This window comes from Centrocercus urophasianus, unplaced genomic scaffold (assembly GCF_019232065.1).
Source record: "Centrocercus urophasianus isolate 14NV4802_14NV808 unplaced genomic scaffold, USGS_Curo_1.0 seq_11, whole genome shotgun sequence".
Lineage (NCBI taxonomy): Eukaryota > Metazoa > Chordata > Aves > Galliformes > Phasianidae > Centrocercus > Centrocercus urophasianus.
In genome coordinates this window covers 50,607,636-50,631,437 of record NW_024884253.1, presented here as the reverse complement: position 1 = coordinate 50,631,437, position 23,802 = coordinate 50,607,636, and the positions used below count along the sequence as shown (strand labels likewise).

General features: G+C 40.4%; 1 protein-coding gene across 1 annotated transcript in view; it reads right to left on the bottom strand.

Moving 5' to 3' along the window:
* The window catches only part of LDLRAD4 (low density lipoprotein receptor class A domain containing 4), a 274,988-nt gene that overhangs the window by 170,646 nt on the left and 80,540 nt on the right, over positions 1–23,802 (bottom strand). Inside the window, exon 3 of the mRNA XM_042834214.1 lies at positions 5,117–5,576. Within this exon, the coding sequence (XP_042690148.1) occupies positions 5,117–5,156 (40 nt within the window). The 5' untranslated portion in view covers positions 5,157–5,576. The remainder of the gene's footprint in view (positions 1–5,116; positions 5,577–23,802) is intronic.

Genomic DNA, 23,802 nt, shown 5'->3' with positions numbered 1-23,802 from the left:
GGAATGCCCAAGAGTCAGTTCAGGTCTGTCAGAGCTTATGCTGAGACGGTGCTAATAAAATCCTGATAGACCTAAGCTGACCCTGTGAGGTCAGGATGCTTCATCCATTGATTCTTAATTCACCCTACAGTATTCCCCTTATCCTTTGATCATCCTGGATCTCCCCATGCCACACGCTTGCCAGTGATGGAGAGCTGACTTCAGAATCACTCTGTTCTGCTACACCAGCACTCAAAACACACACTGGTAAAAGGAGCGGATTTTAAAACACGGACCTCGGCTGCTCCTGTTCCCCACCACCGATACCCTCGCGCTGGCACAGCACCAAGGGAGACCCTGGTAGGATGTGCTCCCTTCACAGCAGCTAGGAAGCATGCCAGCGAGGCGGGTCTCCCAGCCATCACATCACTGCAGCCCCTGCACACATACGCTCATCACGGCCATCCAGCTCAGGGTGTCAGACGTGTCCCAGCACAAAAGCCCACTGCTTCATGGAAACCTAAGGAAAAACAGCTTTCAGAATCTGAGAATTGCTGCTCCGAAATAGAGCTTTGTTGTTTTTTGTTTTTTGTTTTTTTTTAAATTCTCAAGCACCACTTCACACAGAGCTCTGGCCAATTTTCCTTTTCCCTGGATGCTTTCAACAGGCCCAAAGAGTGCTGCTCACAGCAGAAGTGGTGTACCAGCCACACAAATGTTAAGCAGAGTGGAAAAATTATTTTACATGTCTTCCACACAGACTCTTGTCCATATATTCTAGCATAATGTTTATGACATAGTATTGTTGATTCACAGCCATTTTCTGGTCTCCTGCAACTGCCCATCTGTTTTCTGCAGACCTGCTGTCTCACCAGTTATACTACATTTTGATTTACACAGCTGATTATTCCAGCCCAACCACAATTTAGAACTTGTCCTTAATGAACTGCATCATATTTATTTTAGATCAGTTCTTCAATAGACCGCATTAATTCTGAATTCTAATCTTGTGCTGAGAGGGTTTACATCCTCTCCCTCTTTGGTGTCATCTGGAAATTCTGCATGCAGATTCTATCATCTAAGTCATTAATTAAAATATTGAATATTTTCAAGCAATCCTGGGCAGAATCACACTTGACATATCCTTCCAGCTTGGCTATGAATCACTATTAATTAACCTGAGAATAGCTTTCCAGCCAAGTGGGTGCCTACCTTGTAGCCCACACTGCCACCCTGTTAATGAAAGAGTGATTGCCTTTCAAAATCAAGACATGCTTTCTCTGCTCACAGAGAAACTAGGTTCAACTGACAAGGTACATCCTGGAAGAGAACAATTTACATATATTTATCTCATTATCATTGACGGGTTAGTTGTAAAAACAACACACACACACACACACAAGCTCATTTGTTGATTCTGACATCTTTTCCCCAAAGACTGAGATTCGCCATCTTCATCAAAGGGGGGAAAAGAGAACCCAGGAAAGTTTACAAGTAGAAGCACTATTGGGCCCTCCACAACTCGGTTTTTTTTTTTGAACCTCCACTGTCCTCTAAATGTTCTCCACCAGAACTGCTAATTGCTCAGATACTACTCAAGCTATTTCATACTATGCTGAAGAGATAATTTAGTAAGCTGCCGCTTCTTTTAAAATACCTATCTCATCTAATTAGTTTATTATCAGTTCTGTTCTGTTCAGAATTCGTACCTGTCTAGAAGTAGAATTCCTTTTCTTGCCACCTGATTGCAATCTTCCTTTTTGGCAAAGAAAGATGCAAAAAATAGTCATTAACTACTTGGTCCAACCTGCACACATCAGATCATGAGTTTTGCTTTTCCTTCTCTATTAGTAATACAGAAAGTCAGTCTTCCTCTTATTAGTAGTGAGGATATAGTATGTTTTCTTGTACCACATATTTTACCAGCTGCACTGTTGTGCCTTGGCCTATCAAATTTGGACCTTGCAAACTCCAACTACTCTTTTGTATTCACCTTGGTAATACATATATTATATAATTTCTGGTCAAGTACTTTTCATTTTTTTTTTTTTTTTTTTTTTTTTTCTTTTTTTTTTTTTTTTTTTTAAATGGAGACACCTTTTATTTGTGCTTTTAAAACTCTTTATTATGACTAGAAAAGAAAAAGCTAGATCCTTTAAAAACTGTAAGCCTTTCTGTGTTTTTTAGGTTGTTTCTCAAGAAATCTTTCCTGTCAGTCCTATGAGTTTATTTCCTTGCATACTATTGCTTTCATTCTGAAATTCTCTCATCTTCTGAAGAACATGATTGCTATCACTCAAATTGCCTTTTATCATCATAGGCTCAGCCATCTCTTTCCTAATCAAGCCTACACGCACTTTCATTGCCTTTTCTACATTCTGCAATCCCAAACCTATCATGCTTGCACAATCCACTGAAATCAGCATTAAGGCAGTAAAGTTAAAAGGGTTTTACCACATACTGCTGTTTAGCAATAAATGGTAAATACAGTATATCTCATCAAACAAGAGCCATCTGTAACAAACAGCAACTCTGGCATCTGTACCGGTAAACTGAACACTACAGACAGGATGAAAGTAACTTCTAACCTTACCAGTAAGCCTTCCTAGGTCACAGCATATTAGGAAAGGTAGAAATGAGTGTTTCCAAACACTCTAAAGGTGGCTACAACACAGAGGTCTTGTCCTCCACAGCTTCTTTTAGCAGCACTACATTCCACTGTAAATTGAAAATGATTACCCTAGTTGTTCCAATAGCTACAACCACTTGGCATAGCTAGATTCAGTGTTGACACTGCACCGCTTTTGGACAACAGCTTTTTCGGTACAAATTAGCTCACTTCCACATGTGGTCATGGCCCCTTTGCCACTAGCCACTACTGATTACTTCTACAGTTAACTCAGCATACCAATAAAAGGAGCAGCACAGCAAGGATAAGAGCAGGAACTACATGCACCTAGCACTACACTGTTACCTCAGAGTTTACATTAGCGTAACGTGCTCCTATGAATTTGTCTAAGAAATACACACCTACCCACTGTAAACTGCAAGATGTGCTATAGAAATCTAACAAGGAACATGAAGGACCACCAAAAAGCAAATTCAATTCAAGCTAGAAGAAATGGAAGTCTCTGCCTTCTTCTCATATAAAAGCAATGGTAACTCCACCTGTTTGCTTTACAGGTCTCCTGCTCATTTCTTCTAGAATTCTCCTGAATCCATGGTGCAACTTAACTGCACTAAAGAATTAATACACATTTAGTTAACAAGATTTCAAAATGTTTAATTTCTTTACTTGACAGCAGCTCCAAGGAATATAACAATTCTTTATAAGAGAGAGCACAATGCTCAGGCTCTCGAAGTTCCCAGAACAGGTAGGAATTTGCTAGGTTGTCACCACAACCTGACTGCTGTCCCAGATCTCCAAGGACACCAGTTTCATTATTTGCCATACCCTTCTACCCAGCAGCAGCAATGAGGTTAGCAACAATCTGACATTCTGCTGCCTTAGCAGTCTGATCCAAGCCAAGAACCTGACCTTCTAGGCACTAACAGACAGTAGATGCTGTGGCAGAAGAGTTTAAAGTTGTAAAGAAAACAATACAACATTACAATGGTGTTAAGGGTAACAGAGTTTTCAGAGAGAGACAAGCTGCAGCAGAAGGCATGGCAGGAAGAGGGAACAGATGCTGAACGGCAAAGCTTTCTACAGAGAGCAAAAGAGTAGCAGGAAGAGGAAGATGAGGTGGAGGAGGGCTGGCAGAGTAGCAAGGAGAAAGAAGCACAAAATGCCCAAGCATCACACCTGGGAGCTGTGGGAGCATGCTGTGTGTCCAGCAGAGGCAGGAAAGCCCTGCGATGGTTCCTCACTTCACATCTCCCAGCAGCAGTGAAACACTCAAACAGCACGGAACTCAGAGACAGAAAATGATATTCCTACACACACAAGCCATAATCCAGCAAACGTTTGAAAGCAGAATTTTTTATATGGAGAAATATATGTCTCACACATCACTTATTTTCATTTTGGTATTAACCCATTCTCTAGGCCCACTAAAGCAAGAGAACTATCCAGCCGATTTTCTATCCATTTCTCACAGAGTCTCAGCTGGCCAGATGATGGGGGGGAGGGGGGAAAGCAGGAAGGGGGTTATCAGAAGATTCTGCTTTCTCCCATCTCCCAGATTATAAATCAGTTTCAGGCAGAAGACATGCAGTGCATTCCAGGGCAGTTTACACTAGAGGGAGCTTCTCTCAGGGAGACCCACCACCTTTGTATCCTTTCTTAATACATTATTTCCAATACATCTACACAGAAGTGTACTAGAGAAGGTTGAAACAGTTATTGTTTAAATATTTCGGTTTTGCTGCCTAGCTGAGCCATGAGGGGAGGGAGTTTAAGCACAACTTAGCACAGTATCACAGAATGGCTTGGGTTGGAAGGGACCTTAAAACCCACATAGTCCCAAACCCTCAGCTGTGGGCAGAGCTGCCCCCCAACAGCTCAGCTGCCCAGGGCTCCATCCAACTTGGCTTTGAGTGCCTTCAGGGATGGGGCACCACAGCTTCTCTGGGCAGCTGTGCCAGCGCCTCACTGCCCTCTGAGTGAGGAATTTCCCCCTAACATCTAACCTACATCTCCCCTCTGTTAGTTTAAAACCGCTTCCCCCTTTGCTATCACTACCAGGTGCAGCAAATTCTGCACCGAGGCATGCTCTGGCTGTAGTGATAAATCTCAACGCTGCCATGTTTCTGAGAAGCCTCCTGACAGTACTTCCATCCTGTATCCTCACCAAAATCCCATGTTAAGGCTAAGAGCAACTTAATAGACTATATTTTACACAACGGAGATAGGCCCAACTGACCCAGGAGGCTACTCATTGTTAAGCTGTTAATGAGTACTTGAAATGAGGAAAGCAAAGATTTAACTTCCCAAAGGCTTATAACAATCCATTTCAGGGGGACAGAAAATAAAGATACTATTCACTGTTAATACCAGAGTTGAACTGCTCATCAAGTGAAATGTTTTATAACGTTACTTAAGGTGGAAGCACTGCAAGATGCTAATTCAACTCATTTTGAAAACTCCAGAAAATTGCCTCAAAAGTACTAGCTTAATTACAAGAGAAATCCTTACCTGTGAAAGCATTTGTGGCCTGAAAACCAGCTTCCTGCATACTGCTCTCCCAGCGAAGCTTGTGATTCCAACTTTAACCTGTCCTTATTGGAGACAACTGCTGAGCTTGGAGCTGTCAAGTCACTTCCATCTTCGCTCGCCAGAGTCCATTTCTCTTTCTATTCCTGGATTTGGCACCATCCAATTGCCACCTGATCCTGGGTCTTTCACTCTGTAGGCACTGGGGCTATCTGCACTGAACCCAAGCAGCAAGCGTTGGACAGTCCCATCAACCGGCCAGCCAGAGGATGTGGGCCATGGTGGATGTGGAAATGAAGAAAATCATCTGTCAAGACTCGATTTTCCTTTTACACCTAAGTTCTAATCCTCTGTTCCTCCAGCACCATTTTTTCAGGTCCCAGCCAATGGTGGTGTTCAATTGTCTCTCCTCTCTCGTGCTGTCCCCCCTCAGGCACGCTCACTGAGAAATTAAAAAAGAAGAGATTATGTTTCCCAATGACCTGTAGCAACATTAAAATTAAGAGACTCCAGGGAACAAAAACCCAAAACACATTATCAGGGATTGATTGTACACATTAAAGGAGATCTTCAGAAGGCAAATATTGCGATTTTGCTGAGATGTAAAGTGTGACCACACAGCTCTTTGAAGTGCAAAGAGGAACAGTGCTGAGGGTGTCATATGCATCTCTGAGAACATGATATGATTTACATTTCAAAAGCCATATTTAGCAGAGATGGGGGCAGCAATACAATAACAAAATTGCAGTTGAAAGGGAAAAGGAAAAATACTCAAGGCTCTCAAAGTCTAGTCTATTCAAAAACCAGAGTGAGATTATTAGCATTTCATATAGCTGCTTCTGGAGCAGGAAAACGAAGCACTGGATGCCAACGCTCTACACACCATTGTCTTCCGAGGTTAAAAACCTTTCTACATCTGTGCCATTGATTATCTGTTTAAAATCTCAACTGTAACACAGATGACACAACTCAGACATCTTCCAACATTCGGTAATGTTAAAAATACCCATAGGCTGTACAAGGGAAAGGTGGGAAAGCTGTTCATGATACTACTTCTCCACAAGAGCATGGCTGTTTGCAACTCCCTGAAAACTAGAGCATACTTAGTTTTCTGAAAACTAGGATACGTTAATAGGGTGAAGGACAGCAGCAGACAAGTATGTATGTAGGGAGAAGGTTAAGAAAAAAAAAAAAGAATGGTTTTGCTCACAGAAAAAAAAGAGGACTTGGGAGAAGAATCCACTCGCTCCTCAGCCATCCTCCTCCTCTGCAGTGCTTGGCTCCCCTCATTCAGTAGCACAGGCAAGTCAAAGCTACGTCAGCGATGATCTTATAATCTACTAATGGATTTTAACTAATGAGTCTAGTCAGCACTTGCAGTACTGGATCAGGATGACGTCCACCTACCGGGGCAGCCCACAGCAGCAGGCACCAGGACCACCACCAGTCCCAGCACTGCATGCTCCAGCAAACAGTGAGAACATAGATGTGTGCAATCCATGCCTGCTTCTCGACCCTTGTCTATCTTGACCTGCAGCACCTAGTGACCAGCCAACAGCCTGAAGCATAAGGCTGCACGACTCCCAAAATGCAAAGAGGATTCTCACACCGCTTGCAGCACCTCCTGCTCTGCACACACCACTGCATGCAAAGCTGGCTGGGCCTCAATGTCTTTATTAGGGCTTTTTGTGATGGACAAACAAGAATCTGCTCTCAGGTGTATTACTGCCATTGAGCGTGACACCTGATGAGTGCTGACTCTCTGGAATACACTGAACAAAAATGAGATGCTATGATGAATTTTCTATCCTAATTATATTGCTACTGCTTTCTCAATTCTGGGAAGTCAGTATTTCTGAAAAACACAAATTTTTGAACGCAGGACTTTCAACTCATATAAGGCTACAGATCACATTCAAGACATTTTCCCCACTTCTTACCCAAAGAGCCCAACCTAACAGAAGAGAACACAAAAGTGAAAGAAAAACTGAAAACAAAGCCTTTACGTGTAACAATTTCTATCTGAAAAAAAATGAATTAAAACCTTAGACTCATGTTTGACAAGATACTATTCGTCAACCTCAGTACTTCAAAGTGCTCTGTGCAACTAATAGCCTTTTCATATGAGGTCATTTTAATTTAAAGTACATACCACTGAACAAGTAAAATATACATACACCATAGCACAAATTCCTCTTGGCTCCTCACAGCATGCTAACTATTCCATAATGACTACAGATAGATGCTGCACTCATCTCCCAAGCTTTTTCTCTAGAGGTCTGAGTTTCTTCTATATTTACAAGAATGGGTCCATATTTGCATTCATTTTCAGCCTTCTAGCTCATGGTTTTGGTTTATAAATCCACAATTTTGATATATTCCATTTTCAGCATTTTGATGTTTTTCCTCATCCTAACGATTCTCAAGAGATTCGCACCAACACCTTAGCAACCAGGGAAAATCTCTCATGTTACTAAATAGCTACATCTTCATACTAGATATAACACACTTGCAATTGTTTAGAGAATAAAACACAATTACTTTTCTGAAAATTAACTTTAGTGGAAGAAAAATTATTTTCAGCATCCCTGCTAAGCTTGTTAAGAACGCAGTGGTGCTGCAGAAACTCTACAGTGCTGGCACATTCAGCAACAGCTGCTTGTTCCCAGAGAAATAATGGGATTTCAACAACTATACTGGACACTGAAACACTTGCAGAGTTCACCTGGAGCTCAAACTTCAAAACGTACTGCACTCATGCATCAGGCTTAAGACCTCTGTTAAGGCCTCAAGTGCCGGAAGAGTCCTCACGATTACCCTAAGTGAGCATCATCTGCTGCAAGAAGCACTCTTTTCCTTTGGCACTGAGCTGGGAAGCAGCTGGCAGGACATGGGCAGCAAACTAAGCAGTGCTGACAGAACTACAACAGTGTGTGATCTTCAGTTGCCCATTAAAGTTTTCACAACCTGTGGAGAACACAGTGGGAACATGTCCCATTGTATTGGTAAAGAGAAAATCTAAAATAGAAAGGCCTAGATACTTTCTCTTTGCTCCATCTGTTACCTCCTTTGCAACAGGAACTCTGTTCCTACTTCTGCTTTCATTCATCCATTGCAGTGTTAGAAGAGTCTCTGAAGCAAACCAGGATAACATGATATTTTATGGCTGTGCCATAGAGATTTTCAGCTAAGTGCTTACCTGACTAAAGAAAAAAATCAAACCCTTTTTGTTGTTGTTGTCGTTTTTCCTCCTTTCCACTTTTCTCAGATTTGAGCTTGGTAAAGATACCATCACTTAAACCTCACACAAACTGCAAACAAAATATTTGGACTATTTGACATATTATGTGAGCTATAGGTTCTCTGGTATATTTAGCCTGCCAGCCTGTTATTGCTCTTTTCTAAATAGCTAATGATTATATATTAAAGGGCCACTTTAAAAAATAATCTGAGAGAGAAGCGGCAGCCAGGGAGCGTAATTAAATCCTGCAATAATATCTACATTTTATGAAGTGTTGTGCAATCATTAGTCAGGAGCAAGCCTGGAGGAGCTTGCACAGAAAGTAGCAAAACACTAATTTTTCCAAGATTGGTATCTCTTAAACATCTTTAACAACTCAAAAACGCTGACCAAAATGTAAATGCTGCAGCATGGTTTGTTTGGGGCTTTTTTTGTCCCCGTTTCCTCTCGCTACACACAGCCTGTTTCTTTGCCACATGCTGTTGGTTCCCACACATACAGCAAGAACTCAACGGATGTGCTGTCTGAAGGGGCACAGGCACAAGGAGCATTGCCTGCACCTGCGCACCCATCCGTGGCAAGGACATTCCAAAGGACAGTCCCTGATCACTCCTAAAAGGCCTGTCTATGGAACAAACCCACATATCTAACTTTTTGAAAAAGTTACTGACCAACTTGTGGGCTACAGCTTAATTTAACCTCAGCAAGGGAGGACTCATGGCTTGAGCTTTTAGCTTTTGGGTTAAGGAAGTGTGAAAGGGCAGTAGCACCAAAACCCCCAGCAGAACACTGCCGAACAGTGGCTGCAGGAGGGCAGGAGCAACAGGGGATTGCAACAAGCCTCCGCACCCAGGAACCAGCAATCCTCCTGAAGGGAGGGCTGCCAGTGCTGAACTATCCGTGTGCTTCAAAACCCTTCACAGAAAGGCCAGTACTTCCTATGTTTTGAGGCAGTGTCAACCTGGATATAAATCTAAGAAGCTTCTGGCTAAAAAATATTAAAAAATAAAATAATTTTAAAAATTTATTTTTTTTTAAAGTCCGACACTTTGTATTTATAAAACAGTGCTTGTAAAAAAATCTTCTGTGATTTGCTACAGCAATTGAAAATAAAGCATGTGTGCATACGCAGAGCTTACCTCTCCATCCCCAACTGGAGTCTGCCAGAGTTTTCCAGGCTTTGGGTTTTCTTCTTACAGAGACTTCTAAACCAGATATTAATGTTTATCAGTTATACCTAATTCTTCTTAGATGGTAAGATCTGTGTTTCACAGTATGATCTTCATTTACTTCCATCTATCATTTGTCTTCTTTAAGATAACACTTCACCAGTGCTAAGTGAACTATGGGTTTTGGGAACTACTGTGCTTCATAACTCAAAGACCACTCAGAAAACTCAAGGTGACATTCACAGAACATACAGAAATCACAAAAACCAGATGTTTAAAATACATTTACCTAATCACATCTTTCTCACTCACATATATACATCATTTGTTTTCTATCTTCACTGTTTGTACAGCTTAGCTGTGACATTTCAAGCAGCTGCTGTATTTCACTTTTTTGGTGAATTTCTGTGGCTGACACAATTAGTCTGTATGTTAAGCTACATCATATATATTCCTATTCTTGTAGATACTTTCAGATATGCTTCAGCTTGCTCAGGAATAGCATCCAAGCTTTCTTCCTTCCTTTCTTCTTGTTATAGAATCCTCTGACTTGCAGCAAACATGAGGACCATCTAAGCAAGCTGTGGTCCCCCTACATCAGTTGGAGAAGGAAACGGGATTCAAGAAGAGGGCAGATTGCCAAAATGAAGGTTTGTTTTTTTTTTTCTAGCCTTATTACAAAGTAATCCAGAAAGCAAGACATATCCCCCAGTGCCAATGTCAACACACACTGCAAAAAACAGCACAGGTGAAGTCCAGTTTTAAAGAATAAGAATAAACCGTTTCAGTAACAGCATTTCTCCTCCTCCACCCTCCTGCTTCTGTTTGTTTATTTCTCTTTCGAATGAAACACCGATATAAAATGGGCCTGTTTAGTAGCTTCCTGCCAAAGCAAATAGCCTCTGGTAATCAGACAGCAAGGAATATTTCACTTGGCCAAATCCTATAAATAAATGATAACACAAAGGAGCACGCCACATTTCTTTCCATTAATCTTGTTAACTGAAATAATTAATGTGAGTCCTCTATATTCTATCTCTCTGAAGAAAGTAAAGAGCCATATATTTCCCTATAGTTCCACTGACAGAATGCAGTAAAACCCCAATGGAAAAGTTCACTCAAATCTCCATGACAAGCTATTGGGCTTGGATGAGATAATTATTGCAAGAAACTGTACGAGTTGTGTTATGCAGGGCAAATTGTTTATTTTTGGACCTTAATAAAACTATAATTACCAGAAGATGTCAAAAGAAATCATTAATCATCTGCTCTGTGAACCTAACCAATAAGAGAGAAACCTAAGCTCTGAATTTTATTTGCCAAAATAATGACAAGGTAGGAGGAGCAGAATCCAGTCTCAATTAATCTTCTTCCAAAATATCACAGCATCAGTTTTGAATTTGCAGAAGGCTGGTGAAAGCTACGTTACACTAAGCAGATTGGAGAAAAGAGCCCAAGCTTTTCACTTGTGTCAGAAACCAGTCATCACCAGAAACCCGGGGGATGATGCAAACCTCAAGGCTTTGGAGCATCCGATAACTAACTATACCCCAAAGAGCATTTAGTATCCCTGGACACCACCCAAAAAACAAGTCGTGAGTCACAGCTACCAGGCCTGAGCTCCCAGGGTAAGGATGTCACTGGTTGAATGCTGCTCTGCCACATGGGACACATGAGCAGAGGAAGCATCTGAGGAGAATATCATGTTGCTATTGCCAATGCTCTATTAGGAACAGAGTTAGTTCCTAACAGAACTCTGTGTTAGTTATCAACACAGAGCTGAGCACAAGATGATAGAGACAGTCAATAAACGGTCCTCACCCCCTCCCCTACCACAGTAACTCTTTGCTGATCTTTTCTGGCTTCTTTTCAACTCAACAAAAGCAATGGGGGTGCGTCCTGGCCCTGCATCCCCACCACAGCCACAAGCAACACGTGATGTTTACAAGCTCTGCTTTCAGAGTATGCAACAGCCATTTCCCAGCTTTTAGCCAGCCCAAGCTTCCCAGTGTCTTTACAGAGGATTTTAAGGATAATAGAAGGTGCACGCTTGTTATCTCCAGTGACAAACCTCACATAACAGCAGCAAGCAGGCAGTGCTCCTGGCCTATGGTACACAACCAGCGCCAACCCACACCAGATAACCAGCGCCAACTGGGGCACCTTCATCTCCATCAGCAGCACCTCTGGTGAGGACACTACACCCTCCAGGGAACAGGGGCACACCAAATCCCTCCCACTGAACACTACAGCCAAGAATTCTAATATACATATACACGTGCAAGGATTCACATATATGCACCAGTTTTGCTCACAAAAAGCAGACTGGGGGAATCTAGGCCAAGCTGCACTTAAGTTTTTCAAGGCAGAAACATCTGTACTGTGATTGTTCTGGAAAGGAAATACTGAAGACAGCATCTCCCACGTGAAAATGTCAGGCAGCATACAGACACTGACAAAGACATATATACAGCCCTCCCTGAAAACATGACTGAGAACTACGGGAAGAGCTACCCATGGGAACCTGAAAACGAAACATGAGCTTCACAATTTAATTCACATAGACTGCCACCTCACTGAAGAAGCACCGACAAGAATTCTGTAACTTTCAGGAGGGCTGTTTCAGCCAGTGCTATCCAAATCCATCTGTTGTGAGCAGCAGCTGCTCAGGAGCAGAAGGAACACAGGAGCAAGGCCTGCTGCCACGTCACACACATCACTACACGAAGCCATTTCTAGCATCCTGCAGATGAAACCAAGCCACAAGAATTCATCTGGTTTACTTACAGCCTCAGTGGCCCAAATGCAAAAAGAAATGGAAGCAGAGTGCCCTCCAGACAAGCTCACCTCAGTTAGAAGAAACTGGGGCAGGCACTGGGCACAGCGGCTCCCCCAGGCAGGACAGGGGATATCAGCCCTGCAGCAGAGCTGGGTGCAAAAGGGCAGCGGCCAGTTCCAACTGCCTATGCAGATCATATACCAGTGCCATAAAAACCACCACCACCACCAAAGCAGTACATTTGTATTCAGGAAGGACTCTCGTAAGAAATACCTAAAATTTCTCCCACAGAACTACACCATATTTTAGATGACTGAAAAATCCTGGAGCCTGCTGTTCCCTATTCTACCAGTCTTGATTTTCACACAAAGCTACAATGAGCTGCATGAAGCAATAGAGATTCCAACATCTACCTCCCCTTCTGAAGCCCACGTCTCAACTTTGCCCAGTATCTAGCAACAACAGCAAGATGAAATTGCAAAGTTACCATTATATTACAACTGAGTTCTCAACTCAGTGCAACAACCTCAAGCATTCAAATATATTTGCTTATAAACTCCACAGTCAATCAGGCTTAAGTAGTTCCCTCAGTAGCTCTTAGTTCCAACAACTGCAACTTTCAGCATGGAGATAAGAAAAGGAAGAATAATGATTTAGCATCTCTTATTTTTCTTGGACTTGGGAGATCTGCCTGTGTTTGTTGTTTTTTTTTTTTTGGATGTGTTACGATCTCTCTAGGCTTCTGATCCCACCATTAAAGTGGATGCTGCTTCTACCTGCGGGTTAAGGAGCAATGAAATGCTTAGGTACCAGGAGTGCTCTTAGCAAAATAGATCAGAGAGAAAAAACTAAGGCAACATTTTGATTAATTTAATTTTTCACTTGAGTGAATCTATCATTCTGCAAACTCATTACAATCCTATTAGTGTGGTAAAACTTCCCCAAATAAACTCCTTTTATCAAGTAGTAAGCCAGTATTATTTTATTTCCCAGCAATAGTAACAAGACAGTCTCCTTTAAGATTGTTCTTCTTTAAAAAAATCGGTTGGAAAACAACTCATAAAAATACTACAAGATGCAAGTGGAGGACACAGTTGGAAGCAGTATCCACTGGTGATCACTTAAATCTCATTTTCCGGAGAACACCACAGTTCAGTCTCTCGAATCCCTCATTACTTAACATACAAAAGCAAAGAGGTTATTTTTTTCTTGTCCTTGATGGAAAGCTTTTACATAAGTAAACAGCACAAAGAAATGGGAACTACTGTTACCAGCTAAATCTGAGAAATCCCCCTAGCCAAGAAATTCTTGTTTAGTATTAATGTAAGGAAGCAAACAACATCTTGACTCTCTCACTTTGGCTACAATTTAGGAAGCATCCAACCATTTTTATCTATACTCTTTAGAAACAAATGTATTTTAATATACTCTTGTCATACTTCACAATCATTCGTGCTACGCTGATACACTGTGTTAGAGTGCTTCAATTGCATCCAACCACACAGAAGTGTTTTAGCAATTCAACACTGACAGCACATTAACTAATTAACTGAAAGCAAAACGCATTGAAGTTTTTCAAAAAAAACAGCTTAAAAACTGATATTTGCATTAAGGAAAATGAGGCTGTTTATTTCTCACATGTGCACAACCCACTCACATGTTCTATTTCTGCATTGTCCACCTTTTCAGGAACTCTATGACCTCTCTGGTCTTTTTTTCTGTTCCACATCCACTTAAGAGCCAGAACACAAGCATTATTTCTAAATACACCTAAGATGACATGAGTGGTCTTCCAAGCCAACTTGTCAGTCTTCTCCCACCCTAACCCTCTGCCCATTAACACACAGCCTCCTTCAGGAAGGGCCAGCAGCAATGTAATTTATAAATAATTACAAAGTGTTATTAAATTCAGTTACGAACAGAAACTCTCTACAATCTCATATAAGAAGAAAGTAATGATCTACTTTTGCTATGGAGTTACAGCTTTGTATTTCCCAGATGCTAACTCATCACCAATTTCATCATATCAAATACTTATATTTTTTCTTCTTTTTAAACAAGTGGAAAACGTAATGAAATCCTGACTTTTTGCCTTTAATAATTCAGCTTCCAGTATCACTGTAATGCTTTCTGATAGAGACACCTGTCTTCTGCATTGCAGCCCCATAGCTGAGAAAACAGGGTGGGTTTATTAATAAAGCACAATAAAGAACCAGATGTTCAGAATGGAAAAATGCAATGAAGGAGAGAGATTGTCCTCCCCTCAAAACATTCATGAGAAAAAGCTCATCCAAATAAAAGGCAGTTGTCTGATAAGAAGGCAGCTGGAACCAGTGATGCTGATTATTTTTATTCCACTATATCCCACAGCAAGACACAAACCTATTTAAGAGGAGACAGAAGGGAAAACAAAAAATCCCACCTGTATTAATCTATACCATGTAGTTAGAGCTCTTGACAGTGCAACCCAGTCCTATACCCAAGGAGCAGGCAGATGGGTATATATATGTTCCTTCTGCTAACAGCATTGGCAGAAAAGGGCTTCATATCAACACTTTCAATACTAAAAAGAGAAAAGAGGACAAAAATAAAACAAGAAACACTAGGATCCCAGAAGAGTTAAATATCTAGAATTTAGGATCAACAATGTGAGCATCTTATATAACACAGTTCATCATATGCTACCCAGTCAGTCATGCATCAAGAGCAGAAACTGGGTTAGCCACTAAATTTCTAAGAAACAAACTGAGATCTTGATTTTAAAGCACATCAGAATGTACCAAGTGCTTTGGTACACCGTTAAAAGTTAATTATTATCAAATTAAATATCTGTACTTTGCATTATTTTTAAATGCAGAATTCTTGGGGTCGGGTTGTACACTGATCCAGCATATGATGATCACCTTCTGTACAGGTATGCAGTAATTTCTCCCTATGCTGATGTAAGGAAACCTTCACATGCAAGAAAACCTTTCTGAGGCAGGATGGTGGCCTCAGAACCCACAAAGGTGAACCCGTCCACAGGCAGCACTGACCAGATTTTCCCATCTCCAGCCTGAGGTTACATATCCATCACGGGAGGAACGTGACTGTACCTGGAGGTGTTCAAGAAACATGCAGACGTGGCACTGAGGGATACTGGTAAGTGGGCATGGTATTGATTGGTGGATTGATTGATAGTGGGACCAGATGATTTTAGTGGTCTTTTCCAACCTTAATGATTCCGTGATTCTATACACCTCACACCTCAGAAATCACCATCCAGCTCTCTCTTACAATGGGACCAATCTCTCTTCTCCTACAATGGGACCAACAGAAATGCCATGCTGTGATCACTGAAAGCACAAGGGACAATACCCAGCTGACCTGCACACAATGATCTCCCTATCACAAACTGCAAGAATTGCTCATTCTCTTCAGAGCCCTTTTTTTTTTTTTCTCTGAAGAAGGAAGTCACCAGCCTGTATGCATAAACAAGGACGCCTAGTCCTGATTTACCTAGGCACTTTTCTGACTTGTCTCACCCCTTCTGGCTCACCATTCGTGCTTTTGGCTTCGTTAGTGTTTTTCTTTATTTTTAAATAACATGCAAGAAAACCGAACTGAAATAGCATACAAAACCTGTTCCCCAGCAAAAATGCAAACAAACAAACCAACCAACCGCAGTGCGTCAATTCATTACACGTTCTTGAATTTGTGATAGGTCATTTTCAAGCATGTACATCTTCACAATTTTAGAACTTAATAACCAACAAAATGTTGAAGGCTTTCCTCCTGTTAAATCACGTTATGCATCAAAACAGAACCATTTTACAATTCAGACTTTGTGGGAAGACTGAAGCTCCAGACTTATTTTGCATACAGAAGCCCCAAAAAAGCCCTGGGCCTTTTTATTATTTATTAAAAACACACAGAACAGGCAAGGAAAAACATCCAATATGTATTTGCAGACAGAACTATGTGGATTTTTAACAAATAAGCAAACTAAATTTACCTTGTGGGCATAAGCAAACATCAAAAATGCCAGCTCAGAGGGTATTTTTCTTTCTGTACCACTATCACTTTGGGAAACTATTAAAACAGCACAAACTTAAAAGCGGTACTAACAAAAACTGAATGCAGTTCAACTCCAGCTTCCAACTAGATGTCTTTTTTGCACACATATGCTTTGCCTTCCATTACTCAGCTGCATAATATAAACCACCAAACTGCACTTTAAACAAATCTGAACTGACAATGCCAAGTTCTAATTGAAACACATGAAGGCAGTTGGGCAATGCACAAGCATTTCATAGAGAAGCCAGCAGTGCTCACAGCTGGATGAAGTCTACACCCTGCAAGGGAGAAAGAGATTGAGTTTCCTCACTTTATCTTTCCTTCAAAAAACAGTCAAAATACTAAATAAAAATAATAATAATAAAAAAACCAACCACAACTATGTTCATAGTCTGAGAAATCTTACCATTCAAAACCCACGAACAGTACGAGAGGACCTCTCATCACTGTAAGACCAAAATAAAGCAACTCCAAAAATCATCTGGGCATTTGTGTGTGGACAATCTTTATATGAAGACAGACAGACACACACACACACACACACACACACACACACACAGATCCTGCAATGTATGCTCTTCTAGAGCACCTCACAGCACTAACGCAAACATTTTTCTGCATCAAGAAGAAACTAATTTATGCTAAGGAAATTCACCTCACAACAGTACAACACAGTATTTTTCCAGGTAGTTTTGCTGAGATTAGTAAGTCAATTTTATCATGCAAATGAATAGAAGGGAGGCACAGGAGAATACCTAAAAAATAAAATTGAAAAAAATTGGAAAAAAAAAATTAAAAATCCAGAAGTAAACATGCAGCATGCAAACTAATCCACGTTAGCTGCATCTCAGCTTCAACATTTCCAAGTCAGACTTCTCTCTGTTGCTGCTGGATGAAAAATGAACTTCTTTGCTGGTTATTCATTATTATTTTGAAAAGGCACAAAGCAGGTCTGAGATGGAGGTCACCTCTTCCCATCAGTTGCTCCTCAGATGAACACCTCTAGCTACTAAAGTCTTTTTGTCCACGCACAATGATGTTTATGGATGTCCCAATAAAACCATAGCCCTCTGCTATCCTCCAAATGAATTTATTTCTGCAACCAGCTGAGTAACAGTGACAGTAAACTTCCAATTTTGTTTCCTTACTGATGTTTTTAACTTCAAAGCTCACCATCTACAGAGCACACCATGATACAGCTGCAACGAAAGCACTCAAATTATGTCAGCAGAACTGCAAAATGTAACTGCCGGACCTGGCTCCTTCCCCCTGGGGATGCTGAAGATGTCAAGCAAATGCCCTCTGTTCACATCATTAAAACAAAGAAAGCTATTGCCATGAAATCATCCACTGTGCAGAAACTTCATAAGCCCTTCTATTATCTTTTATTGCCTAAATTGGGAATTGAGAATCTCCTGAGTGCCTTGCAGCACATTAATAAAAAAACACTTTGCTTTATAAAGTTAAGCATTATTACTGTATCACCTTCATCAGCTCAGTGGAGTCAGGTTTATTTTCCCCAAAAATGTCTTTACGTATAACGTGATTTCTTCAGTCACTGACAAAGGCAATGGTGATTCTTGGGGTCTCCTTCATAAGACAGCTCCTATTTCCCTTTCCATCATGCTTTAAGAGCTAATTACTGTGTCCAGTTCTGGGCTCCCCAGTTTAAAAAAGACAGGGATCTCTTTGAAGGAGTCCAGGGGAGGGCCACAAAGCTGACAAAGGGCCTGGAGCATCTCCTGTATGAGGAAAGGTTGGGTGACCTGGGTTTGCTCAGCCTGGGGAAAAGGCTTCGTGCCTCTGCGACACTCAGGAACACACTTCTTTGCTCTCCTTCAATGAGGCTCATCTCAGCTTCCCACCTAACCTCATCTCTAGCTCCTTTCTATTCAGATCTTCTCTGAAACCACCAAGCACTGACTGCGCTCCTATTTTTCTCACCAAAACCACGTGGCTCTAACATTTGACAAGTGCTATTAGAAATTAGGAGAATAATACTATTTCAGCATAGCAAATGGGAAGGCTTCTTCTCATGAGTGAGCTTTTAAACTTTGTACACAGAGTATTTAAATCAAATCACATCAGGAACATGAAGCATTTTTGAAGTCATGCATTTCTTAACAAGCATTGGCTGGCAGCGCTTTTCCTCTTTTTTTTATTTAAAGTCTATACTCTGTGCTGCATCTCAGCTCACTAAACATGTTGGGTTTTTTTCCCCATAAGGAGAACCGGATGCACATGCAGGTTTGCTGCACCTCCAGAGGCAAATAACATTTTTTTTAATGGTGAAGAACATTATTCAAACTTACATTTATTCACAGAAGTTATTTGAATAGAACTTTCTCCACTCTAAAAAACAATCATCTAAGCAAATAAACGATTGCTCACACATAGTTATGTAGAATTAACACACTCCATTATGTTTCCAGAATATTAACTCATTTTTAAGGGCAAAAAAAACTACAAAAAATGTACCTAGAAAATCTCACTAGGATCATTCCAGAGATATGAAGCTGAATTTTCTTCTTTATCCCTTCTCAGATTCTTGCATACTCAAGATAACAGTTAGTTGATTTCATCAAATTAGGAAACTCTCCTTTAACATTTCAAAAACACTACTAAAAACTATACACACACAAGCAAGAAATATAAACAAAACCTGATATGTGGTCTTCCTAGATTGAGTGGCATCCATAGACTCTGATATCCTCAAATAACAGAGTCGCATCACGCTGACAAAAGCATGATTAAATGATTCATTCTCTGATTATCCTCTTGAAGGCACAGTACAGAGAACATCACTAAGATTTTCAAATCAAGCTCCTAAAAAAAGATCGTGTTGCTCTCTGTTTGTTTGGGAACATGCATTAAGCTAATCGAACTGACAGGTTTTGCAGCAGAATTCCAGACAGCCCAAGTCCCACTCTTTCTTGAGTCCAGCAGCCCAGAAACTCAGACCTGTTCATATTCACTTCTTCTTCCAAGTACTCCCCAGCACAGTACTTTACAGAATTTGTTCCTGATATTCAAGTATAAAAATGCCCTCAGAAATGAAATATGCATGTCTGATAGCGCTTTTCCTCCTGTACATATGGCTTCAATGCTGCTCAACAATGCCAGCCCCCACTCTGAGAGGAAAACCATGCACCTCCTTAGGGGCTTCCTCATCACATCGGCTCAGTGTGGCTAAGCTAAACGAGGAAGAAATGTTTTACTAGCACGTATTGAGAGCAGCACTGGAAAGTTAAGAAGCAAAACCCTAATTTCTGTCTAATTTCTAAATAAGGGAGGAGTGTGAGCTTCAAGAAAAACTCGCCAGAGCATTTCTTTTCACAAACACCAAACATGTTTTTTATTAATCCTGTTATTGGATACTGTGGAGCCATGCTGACCAAAGTAAAAAACACTGAAACACAGACAGCCAACATGGAGAACTTCAGACCAAAAGTTAAAGACAGGCAAAGCGATAAGCAGCTGAAAACAATCACACAGTAGTAAATAGTTAATAAAAAGCAGTAGCTAGATTACATACATTGTTTTATAGTTCGTGCATGTTCACGTCTTTCTTTTGGAAGCATGAAGCACAGTTTTCATAGAAAACAGTTAGAAGAAATTATTCCCCTGAAAGCTAAAATATCCATCAATAACAGAAAAACACTAAGAATATGACCCTGAAATCTTAGATAGTAAGGCAGATGTTTACCAATACGGCATTCTTCCATCAACACATACACCCCATCCAAACATTTGGAGAGAGTCCACTTGCTATTTAAAGTTCAATCTGATGCATTTCCTTGTATGAGGAAAGTATGTATTTGTATGCTTCAAATCTCTCAGCTTATTCCTGTCAGTTGACAGCCGACATGCGGAGCTGAACTCCAAATCTCAGGCTTCCCCTAAAATTCTTCCCATAAGAAACAACACACGTGGAACAACAGTAACATATGTGTTATGTGATCACGCAAAAGCATTTTAAAAATGAATTAATATGGTGGGAGGGCAGTTCTTTGCTTCGTGCCTAATAACTCCAGCCAGACTGTGAGAAGCAATCTGCTGGAAAGGCAGGAAGTAGCTGGACATGGATTTCCCACAGCCCTATGTTTTGCAAAAAGAGGACTTTGGAGGAAGCTGAAATGCAGAAGATGCGTTGCTGGCTTCCTTTGCTCCTAATGTATGTAAGGCTAGGAACAAATTTCTGCACATAAAAAATATATCTGCCTACATCGGTATGCTTATTTTAACAAACTGACAGGTCAGACTTTTAGAGTTCGCAACTAAGCAATTCTTAGCAGAAGAAAGGAGGGAATAAAAAGCAAGGACTGTCAAACAATTTTATCAGTTGGGAAAGCCATAACCAAGGCTGCAAAAGCAGAGTCTATTAAATCCAGCTGCTGACTGTTTTTTAAAAAATGCTACTACTTAATATTACTTCCCTTGTTGTTCTAAACTAAACATCCCATGGACAGCTTTCAGATTATTGCCTAAACTCTCAACATTAAGACAAACGCAGTTAGCAGAGCAAGTTCCTTCATGTTAAAGAAAATGAAAATGTACTTCTAACAGGAGCTACAGCCTCTGGCTATATCCAAATTATAGCAAAACTACAAATAACAACTTAAAACAAAACCTACCAGTGTGTCTGTATGTTACTAAAGATCAGTAGAGACCATGTGAAATTGTCTAAAGGAAAAATGCTTAAATAAAAATACTCGGTGAGATGAAACAAGCAATCTTCTGTCCAAATGTAAAACTACCTCCTGACAGCCCTCGAGAAGTATGAGAGTTAAGAAATAGAACTTCGCTTTGAAGTGGACAATCTCTTAGTGTTTGTTGAGAGCTGTTCAGATAAATTATGGAATAAATGATGAATGTAAGGCATGGAAGGACAGAAAAAACCGAGCCACAGTGCTCTGTAACAGGCAACTGCTAAAATACTGCCAAGAAAAATGCCTTTCACCAAGGAACTACAGGACAATCCCCAACATGAGCTACACTTCCCAGAATAGAGAAAAGCTGAAATAACTGTGTTAAGCACTCCATTCTACCTTTGTTTCTTGATCGTGCAGCTTCGTTTTTTCCTCTCTGGTGAGACAGCCTGCTGACTCCATGTAGTGGGGAGAAGTGAAATTTCACTATTAAAAAAAAATCAAAATAAATACCTGTTCTATGAAATTACAAAAGAACCAATCCAGAAAGAAGCTGCCTTTCTTATGTCTCCTTCCGTGCTGAGAAATTCTTTTTAGTCTTTCATGGAAACAACAGGGGAAATCCAAGAGGACTTTCTCCCTGCTCCCTAGAGTTAGCTTTCTTCTCTTCAAAGATGTTGAGTGCCGGGGCCTCCTCTCTGCTCCAGTGCTTAGTGTGAAATAGTTTGCTCTCCTTCCATTACTTCTGTACTAGTCCAGGCTGGCCACGCACACCATGGCCCACAGCTCTTTCCTCCTTAATAGTGCCAAGGATTAATGAATGCGCAGGCCCCAAGCATGTCTCTGACAGGGAGCACTAAGTACCAGAGTCCATCAGACAGGTCCTGCTCAATGCAGCTTCTCATTGTTTGCCTTGGGGAGTGATTGAGAACTTCAAAACAAGCAGCACAGGATATCTTCAACCCTTCTGCTGAAGTGCTGGGCTATGTTTCTCAATAGTCCTGCTTATACACAAGAGCAGAGAGCTCTTCTTTGGACGAAACAAGGAAGCAATGGAGACAGCGGGGCCATGTGAAGTATATGAGAAGCATAGAGACTTTTTCAATGAAGAGCTTGACTTCTGTTTATTTTTTAACCTTACACCAGATTTCAAGTGCTCTGTGTTTCAGTGAAATTCATCTCTCATTCAGTGGGATTTTTGCTAACTTCAATCTGACCAGATTTTTTTTTTTTTACCTGGGGAAGCCACACTCATTTCACAATTTTACAAGTATACTAAAGAATGTTACACTTTACACAACAAAAGGAGAGCTCAAAGATAACTGTAAATATTTGATTTTATATTTATTTTCTTCAAGCTTCACTTGAAAAAAGAATGTGTGTGCACCTGAACATGTTAATACTGAAGGTAATCACCAGGTACATTCATTTCAATTTCAGACAAGAGTCAAGACAAATTCCTTAGTTTCCTTTTCTCATAATCAAAAGGAAATCTTTCTGAGAAGTTTGGCCAGATTTCATCTGACCGCAGCAGACGCTTGCACATCTACATTACTCCAAACTCTTCTTGCAAGTTATGAGTTCATATTCACTATGGAAACAGGCTTTCAGTTCATCTGAGAAATAACTAAGTCATAAGGATTTAAATCCCCACGCTATTCATTAAAAATAATTATTCCGTGCATAAAGGCTTGGTGCTGAGTGAACGGTCAGGCTGAAGTATTCCCTTCAGCTGCAGAACAGACATATCAGAAGCACCAAAGATGCATTTCCTCACACAGCCCGCCCTTTATTGCTCATTTGGAAAGACAGTCTCCAGAATAAGATGAGACTTCAGACGCCCATTTAGTTCCCCAATCCTATATTGGCTTTTCCAACAGGAGTGCTGATTACGAGCAGACAATAATGATTTTGTAATGTGAACATCTGTGCAACGGAAAACAGTCTGAGATCAAATTAACAGCATGTATGTCACCATTAAGCAGGTATCAATTAAAGATTCTTTTTCAGCTGTCATTAAAGCAAATTCTTACCAAAGATTGAGCAAAAGCATTTAGAAATCCATGAGTGAGATCACCTTCTGTGTCTTTTTAAAGTTAAATAAAATACTCCTAAGTGAAATAACCAAACTTCTGTTATGCAAAGCTCTAACTGAGGCCTAAAAATATAGGACCCAAAGTTTTCTAACTCACTGATCTCACTGTAACATTAACTGTCACGTTGCCCATGAGTAGCAATGAATTACTTTTAATAAGGAACACTATTAGTCGTTCCTCTACTTGAAATCTTATCCAGAACCTTAATCAATGCAGCTTTTCTTATACTCCCATTTTTAAATGTTTAAATCCAATTGAACAAAATTGTCTTCAATACTGCAGAAAATCCTAACGCATAAAAATTCACTTTGGTGTTCTATTAAACAAGCCAGCCAAATCTATGCAGCAGAGAAAATGCCAGTTTTTAATAAGCTACTGAATGCCTGCTTTCCAGCAGCAGGAATATAATTTATCTCTAACAGCATGCATACAAGAAGTTTTCCCTACCTCTAAACTCCAAATGAGGCATTCACTGAGGATTTAAAAGCAAACATTAGAAAAAATGAATTTGGTGGGCAGAAAATTAGCTATTCGTTTTGAAGAGTACAGAACATTTTTCCCTTTCTCTTGGCAAAGAGAGGAGGGTCATGTTAAAAAGTTTGAAATTATTTTCTTCTCTTTAGTATCTGAATATGAGACTACATCATACAACAGAAAGCTGAGCAAACATTCAAGTAT